Source organism: Sus scrofa, chromosome 3 (assembly GCF_054392235.1).
Source record: "Sus scrofa isolate SSC_HxYL_T2T_F1_AM1 chromosome 3, Sscrofa_HxYL_maternal_Yorkshire_Landrace_v2.0, whole genome shotgun sequence".
In the NCBI taxonomy this organism is placed as follows: Eukaryota; Metazoa; Chordata; class Mammalia; order Artiodactyla; family Suidae; genus Sus; species Sus scrofa.
This window is the reverse complement of record NC_139385.1, coordinates 59,368,932-59,377,096: the sequence shown is the minus strand read 5'-3', so window position 1 is coordinate 59,377,096 and position 8,165 is coordinate 59,368,932. Positions and strand designations below refer to the sequence as shown.

General features: G+C 50.6%; 1 protein-coding gene across 23 annotated transcripts in view; it reads right to left on the bottom strand.

Annotated features, from left to right (window-relative positions):
• Window positions 1–2,407: 2,407 nt before the first annotated feature.
• Window positions 2,408–8,165, bottom strand: part of EDAR (ectodysplasin A receptor) — a 69,519-nt gene continuing 63,761 nt past the window's right edge. For all 23 annotated transcript variants that reach the window (XM_085016072.1, XM_085016079.1, XM_013995872.3 and 20 more), the window contains one exon: window positions 2,408–5,042. In XM_085016072.1, the coding sequence (XP_084872198.1) occupies window positions 4,720–5,042 (323 nt within the window). In that variant the 3' untranslated portion in view covers window positions 2,408–4,719. The remainder of the gene's footprint in view (window positions 5,043–8,165) is intronic.

Genomic DNA, 8,165 nt, shown 5'->3' with positions numbered 1-8,165 from the left:
TTTTTTCCTTTAAAAAACTACCAACAGGAGTTTCCGCTGTGGTGCAATGGGATCAGGAGCATTCTGGGAGCACTGGGATGCAGGTTCAGTCCCTGGCCCAGCACATTGGGTTAAGGATCTGGCATTGCCACAGCCACAGCGTAGTTCACCACTGTTGTTCAGATCTGATCCCTGGCCCAGGAACTCCATATGCCACAGGGCGGCCAAAAAAGAAAAAAAAAAAGCTCCCAACAAATTCTAACATGAAGCCAAGAGTTGAAAAGCAGTGCTCTAAAGGGAACAGGAGGACAAATCTATACAGTAAAAGTATTACAGTGTGTATGTGGGCAACAGCTAGTCATCCAGGATGAGGAGGGCAGCATTCAAGAAGTTCACAGGGACAGAGCTGTGAGCTTCACAGCAGCAGGGAAAAGGTCCAGTGTTTTTCTGTTTTTTGGTTTTTTTTTGCTTTTTTTTTTTTCTATTTTAAGGGTTTATTGGAATTCAGAGATGCTGGATAATTTTTCTGGAGTCACAAAGATTATCCCAGGAAGATAGCTGCAAGCCCTTGGAAGCAAAAGAATATAATGGTTAGATACTATACTTTGCAGTTAGACAGGTTTGATTCAAGTTTTGTTTTGTCATTTACTAATTGTGTGACCTTGGGCAGATGACTAAATCCCCCTAAGCTTTAGCATTTTTTTTTTTTTTTGTCTTTTTGCTATTTCCCTGGGCCGCTCCCGCGGCATATGGAGGCTCCCAGGCTAGGGGTCGAATCGGAGCTGTAGCCACCGGCCTACGCCAGAGCCACAGCAACGCGGGATCCGAGCCGCGTCTGCAACCTACACCACAGCTCATGGCAACGCCGGATCGTTAACCCACTGAGCAAGGGCAGGGACCGAACCCGCAACCTCATGGTTCCTGGTCGGATTCGTTAACCACTGAGCCACGACGGGAACTCCAGCTTTAGTATTTTTAATCTTTTTAGTAATTTTTTGTAATTTTTAGTAATTTTGTAATTTTGTAATTACAAAAAAAAAATTTAATTACAAAAAAAAATTTTGTAATTACAAAAAAAAATTTTGTAATTTTTAGTAATTTATTTTAGTAATTTTAATGGGGTACGTTGGATCAAAGGCTATCATAACAACTACATGAGATAATACAGGTAAAAACACTCAATACACTAATTGACATATAGTAAGAATTAAATAAGGTTAATAGTATATAGAGAGATGACATTCCAAAAAGAGAAAAATGTAAGTAAATGCAAAGATATATCTAGGGGATCCATAAGGATAGTGGAATAAAGAGTTGGAGAGTGATGGATGATAAGTTATGAAATGGTCCAGTTTTTTTTAAAGCACATTTTTAAAGTGTTTGGGAAGGCTAACCCCAAAGCCTCTTATCACCCTAGGCTCCATTCCGCAGGAAGGGCTGTTGGGGCACTGGAATGACAGAAACAAGCCTGAGCCCCCAGACATGCTGGACAGCTCACTCCTCCTCAGTGTGCCACCGAAGAGCCACTCATTACTCAGCTGAACTGCACCCTCCCCCCACCCCCCGTACCCTGGGTAAGGATGGCTGACCGTCTGCCCCAGGCCAGGGGTGAAGCTGGAGGCTTGGTTTGCATGGAAGGCACCACCCAGAGTCTTGGCTGTAGAAGCTACAGGTCAGCTGTGGAAGGTACAGGCCTGGAGGTGGGGTCCTGAGCCATGGAATTTCTGGGTCACAGTTTATTCATCTAGAAAATAGTGGTGGGTGGATGGTCCCGGGAGCTGTAACGGGAGCTTCTGGGCCCTGTTCAGTTTCAGGAATGGGAGGGGGCACACACTGTGTGTGTGTGTGTGTGTGTGTGTGTGTGTGACATTCATACAAAAGGTTTTATTTAAATAAGGAAAGTAGGAGTTCCCTTGAGGTGCAGTGGGTTAAGCATTGTCACTGCAGTATCTCAGGTCTCTGCTCTGGCTCTGGTTTGATCCCTAGCCCTGGGAACATCCAACGCAAAAATAGAAAAAGAGTAAAACTATCAATAACACCAAGAACTGTCTTTTAAATAAGGCAAGTGGAGTAACAATGATTCTGCACAGGATTGTGGTGAAAATGAAAGGCAGGAAAGCCCTCGTGGCAGAAAACAACATGACAAGGGAGGCCATGACCATGTGAGAGCTATCCCTGTCTCCACTGTGATTGCTGGGCCCTGATGCTCCAGACCCACAGGACACCTGGCATCCTGGCAGAGCTGGCATCCTGACGGCACCACCGAGGCACAGACCTTTTCCTGTGTGGCCCTGGGCTCTGCTTCAGCGTCTCTGCTGCAGCACTGCTCCCCCAGGGTTGCTGGAGTCTCATCACCAGCTGGGACCAGAGTGACCAGCTGGTCCCTGGCCTCCTCCTCTCCCACAGAGAACTCACACTGGACCAGCTCTGCTTTTTATGAGCATGTTTATTGAAATTGTAAAAATACAATAAGTTATATGTACAAATTAGACACAAATATGATTTGATGATTAAGACTTCCCTGGCTTAGGGCCATAGCTCTAGCCTGGGGTGTTTTCTAAATGTTTTTATTACAGCAAAAATGTTGGCTGTCTCATACAGAAGGGCAGTGCAGCCCAGCTCTGGGCAGTGATAATCATTAGGGTCCTGCTGATTCAAACACCAGCATTTAAGCTAAAGCTCCCAGAGTAGCCTTTTCTTGCATCTTTTTTCCCCTGAAATAAGTAGGTGGACTCCGTAAGGGTGGACTCCCTAAAGATGGCAGACTGAGCCAGCGAAACAGGTCTGGTGCTGGTGGGACCTCAGCCCCGAGTTCTAACAGCAGGCAGTGAGGCTCCCTTCTGTCATCCGGGGAGGCAGCTCGCTACCTGTGGGGTTGAGCCTCTCTGTTAGGGGGCTTCATTGTTGGCATGGTCACAGGGCAGGGAAGGGGCACTGAGGACCCAGAGGGGGCTGAAAGGATGGTTATGTTGTGCTGCGGAGTAATCCACTTGGCAGTACACCAGACAGGCTCTGGAGGACAGCAGCCAACAGATGCAGTGACTGTATGAAATATTCAGACCTGACTATGACCTTGTCACAGCCTACTCTACAATCAAGGTGGGCACTGCTTGTTGCTTTAAACCCATGACTGAGTTCCTCCCCCAAAGCATTGGCTCAGTCATGAGACTTGTAGTTTTATAAACACTGCTTTATAAGCCTGAGATTTTTTTTTTTTTTTTTTTTGGTTTTTAGGGCTGCACCTGCAGCACATGGAGGTTCGCAGACCAGGGGTCGAATCAGAGCTGTAGCCGCTGGCCTACACCACAGCCACAGGAATGCAGGATCTGAACTGCATCTGTGATGCACACCACAGCTCATGGCAACGCTGGATCCTTAACCCACTGAGCAAGGCCAGAGATGGAACCTGCGTCCTCATGGATGCTAGTCAGATTTGTTAACTGCTGAGCCACAAACGGAACTCTGAGCCAGAGACTGGTTTTAATTTAGGAACAACTACAGTCAGGCCTGTCTTAGGGGGCTGGGCAGGGAACTCAAAATTAACTCCCTGGTGTGATCACTGCCCAGCCCCCAGGCTCTTGGCCACAGCAGGTGTCGAAAGAGAATTTGCCAAGAGCAAGGCCTGTCTGTTAACTTTCTCTCTCAACAGATGCCAAACACTTGCAGTCACTATGAAAGCCCTCATCCTGAGTTTTCCTGCTTTTTCCCCTTTTCTTTGATGACTCCTCACATCTGCACAGGAATCAGCTTGAAGGCCTGGTGCTCCACTTCTGGTCTCCAGACTTTACTCTCCCTGACTTAGAACTGCAGCCTAACCTCTCATTTGCAGAAGAGAAACTGAGGCCTGGGAGGAGGAATGAAAAGGCCCACGATGGTGCAAGCAGTCCAGTCCCTGGACTCTGAGCCCTGGCCTCGTGACTGTGGCCCTGTGGTGGCCCAACGTCCCCATGGGTTTGGAAGGTGCCTCAAGACACATCCTGGTCTCAGAACTGTGGAGTCTGGATTGATGGGGCTGGACTCTTGGGAGGTCCTTATGTCACCTTCCAGGCAGAGCTGACCACCTGTGTCTGTGTCTCTAAGCATCCTTGCGCCCAAGGGGTCAAAGCCAGCCAAGGGCAAGAGTGGAAGGCAGTTCAGCAACCCGGCTCCCAGGCCCGGCTCACGCAGCAGTGACCTTGGCTCTGGCAGGTGCTGCAAGTGGACACCCTGCAGACCATCCATGGGGCAGGTGACAGTGGGGCTTCCTTGTGACCCAAAGAGTCCAGGGATCTGGGTGACCTCAGGGACATGCAGGAGGTTCAGACTGCACCTAGGCTGAAGCAGTACATGCAGGGGGACCTGCATTTTAGCTTCTCCCGAGCTTGGAGCTGCCTTCTTCTCCAGGACCTGCCTCCTCCGTCTCCAGGTGCAGGTGGGAGTTGCGCCCTCCTCAGCCGTCCTCGTGTTGTGTGACATCTTCCAAGGAAACATCTGTCTCTCCCCTCAGGCAGGGGCCAGACCCTTCACCTCTGTCCTCCCCACACCAACTGTGCACATGGCACGAGTACCACCACAGAAGAGGGGTGGCTGGATCGATCGATGGACTCATTCTGCGCACGGGGCGACGGGTCCAGCTGTCTTCGGCTTTTGCTTGGATCAGAGGGCAGCCTGTTTCCCTGGTCCTCGGACCTGCCGAGGCACTGGTGCTCAACGGAGAAGGCCTGGTTGCGGCCACAGAGCCTGTGCATTTGCTGGCACCCCTCAGGATGCAGAGGGCAGCTGGGGCGTGGGTGGTGAGACCCCGGCCCACTCTAGGATGTCGGCACACAGGGACTCCACGGCGTCCAGCCGCTCGATCTGCACCAGCTTTGTGAGCAGCTCTGGGACGCTGTAGCCGGCAGTGCTGATGCGGTCGAAGACCTGCAGGCCGTCGGTCATGCCCCCGATCTCATCGCGCTTCAGCCCGAAGCTCTCGGCCAGGTGGCGCCATGTCTTGACCACAGCCTTCTCCGAGTTGTACGTGGCGCTCAGCATCCGGCTGGTCTTCTCCAGGCAGTCGAACGGCAGCTCCGTGGGGCTGAGGCCTGTGCGAGCGACAAAGGACCACAGTCAGACATTGGCAGAAGCGAGACACCTTCAAAGAGGATTTTTAGGGCCTTTTTTTAAAGTTGTAAAATCAAACACAAATGCAGAAAACCACACAGGGACATTAAGGGGAACAACTCCAGGGACAGTGCCACCCACGTGCAAAGCCACACCATTTCCCTCATCCCAACAGGGCACTGTCGAGGACACATTTACAGTCACCAAGCCTTTCATACAGGCCACCCTCAGGGAGCCCTGTTCAGTATGTGTCCCTCTGTGGGGACTGCAGTAACAGGGACAGCCCAGCATGAGCATCGTCTGGACCAAGTCATGGTCAAGTCAGTGGCCTCGGGGTCCTCAGACTCTGCTGAATGTTAGACTCAGCCAAGGCGCTTTACTCATCCCTGTTCTACCTGGCAAGTGGGCGAGAGCCCCAGGCTCTGCAGGAAGAAAACATAAGAGACCCTGGAAAGTGGGGAGAAAAGACAGACCTCGGGACTGCAGGATTGGAGCCAGGCAGGGCCCACGGGTGAGCTCTGGGTTTTCTTCTGCCTCCTCATCCCAGACTCGGAGCTTAAGAGCCCAGCAAGCAGACATCCCCACAACACAAACAAAATATGCAGCAAAGGCCTGCTGTCTTAGCAAGAGGAAATCATCCGGACAATAATGGGGTATTACAGACAGACACCACAGAGCAAGTCTGGCCCCACTCCCTCCAAGGCCAGCAAAGCTGGATGGGAGCCTGGGCCCCATGGGAAACCGTAGCATCTCACGAGGGTGTGTCAGGAAGGCCAGGTGGGGGGCCTGATCTTCCTCCTCATCAGCTGGTAACAAGCCTCCCCCTACCCTACTCCCACCTAGTGTCCATGGAATCCACTTGGAGAAACAGGCCCCCTCCCCCCAACCCCAACTAGCAATAAAAAGGAGCCCCTGCTTGGGTATCAGTGAAGAGACACCCTTCACTGGGGTGAGCTAAGGACTTGGGCGTCTGCCCCCTGCCCCTGGCCCAGGTGTATCAGAGGAAGCCAGCTGCACAGAAGTTTCAAATAAGACCTAGAATCTCATAACATGATGTAAACCTTCAGGTTTCAATAGGAGTTCACGTATCATACCAAGAACCAGGAAGGTCTCAAATGAGTGAAAAAGACTATATCAGCAGATGCTGACACTGTGATAACAGATGTTGGAATTACCTGACAGGTTTGAAAGGAACCATGATTTAAAAAAAAAAATGCTTCAACAAGTCATTACAAACATACTTGAAACAGATGGAAAAATAGACAGCTTTAACAAAAGATAGAGTATATACAGAAGAACCAGATGGAAATGTTAGAGCTGAAAAATAGAATAATCAAGACTGAAATTCAGTAGATAAGTTCAAGGGCAGAATAAAGACAGAGGAAAGAGTCAGCTGGATAACAGAATAGAAATTACCCATCTGAACAACAGAGAGAAAACAAACTAAAAAAATACAGAGCCTCAGGAACCTGAGGGGCTTTAACGAAAGATCTTGCATTTGTGTCCTGGAGTTCCAGAAGAAGAGTAGAAAGAGGGCAGAGTTGAAAAGAGAAATAACAGCTGAAACTCCCCGAACTTGGAAAAAGCTAAGCCTACGGATTCAAGAAGCTAAGAAAATACCAAAGAGGATAAGCCCTGAAATATTCCTTTCAAGACACACCATTGCAGTTCCTGTCATGGCTCAGCGGTTAGTGAACCTGACTAGCATCCATGAGGACTCAGGCTCAATCCCTGGCCTCAATCAGTGGATTAAGGATCCGGCATTGCCACGAGCTATGGTGTAGGTCGCAGATGCAGCTTGGATCCCGAGTTGCTGTGGCTGTGGTGTAGACCGGCAACTATAGCTCTCATTTGACCCCTAGCCTGGGAACCTCCATATGCCTTGGGTGCTGCCCTAAAAAGACAAAACGACCAAAACAAACAAACAAAAAGACACACCATAAACTTCCGAAAAGTAAAGACAAAGAAGGCTTGAAAGCAGCCAGAAAAAAAAAAAAAAAAACCACCACCTTATCTACAGGGGACCAGCAATCAGAATGGCAGCAGGTTTCTCATAAGAAACTTGGAGGCCATTTGCAGGGGTTCTGAGGTGCATGGCTCCACTTACATAACAGTCTAGAAATGATGAAATTATAGAAATGAAGGGCAGACTGGTGGTCTCCAGGGATGGGACAGCTTGACAGTGTGACCAGGGCACCCTATGGGGACTAGCTGTGACTTTTAGGGATGGCTTGGCAGGAAGTTACCACTGGGAGAAACTGGATTGAGGGCCCTGGACCTGTACTGTCTCTTCCCACTGTGTGCAAATCTACAAAGATTTGGAAATTGCAGGTTTAATGAAAAACTAAACAAAACACAAGACACTGAAGCCTGGGCCTCAGTGCAGACCAGTTACATCAGGATCTGGGGCACAGACAGCAGAAGCTCCCCACGTGGCTCTTGGCCACCCAGGGTCCAGGGCTCTCAGCCTCAGCTGTGCGAGGGGTTGTGTGTTCCTGGGGCACCTGCCCTAGACAGTGCGGCAGCTGAGCGCCCAGGGCTCCAGGCTCCTCTGCACCCATCCCCAGGCAGGGGACCCGGGCTGGAGCATTTGTGGAGTACGGCCCCTTTTCTGCAGGCAGATGAGCAGAGCTTTGGGCCCTGGGACTCAGCCGTCATTTCCAGCCTGCAGAGCACCTTCTGGCGAGCCTGCCCTAGGCTCAGTGCCTGGCCCCTGGGAAGTGGGTGGGCCCCTGACTCCCTGCTGCCTGGGCCACACAGGCAGGCCACCTTCGAGGGCGGCGGCTGCAGGACCAGAACCGGGTGGCCACTGAAGCAGGGGATTCCCTAACCTCAGCCAAAAGCGTTGTTAACCTTCTGGATGAAAAAGAAGGTAACTGGAGTTCCCGTCATGGCTCAGCAGAAACGAATCTGACTAGTATCCATGAGGTTTCGGATTCGATCCCTGGCCTCCCTGAGTGGGTTAAGGATCCGGCATTGCCATGACCTGTGGTGTAGATTGAAGATGTGGCTCAAATCTGGTGTTGCTGTGGCTGTGGTGTAGGCTGACTGCTGTAGCTCCAATTCAGCCCCTAGCCTGGGAACCTCCATATGCCACAGGTGTG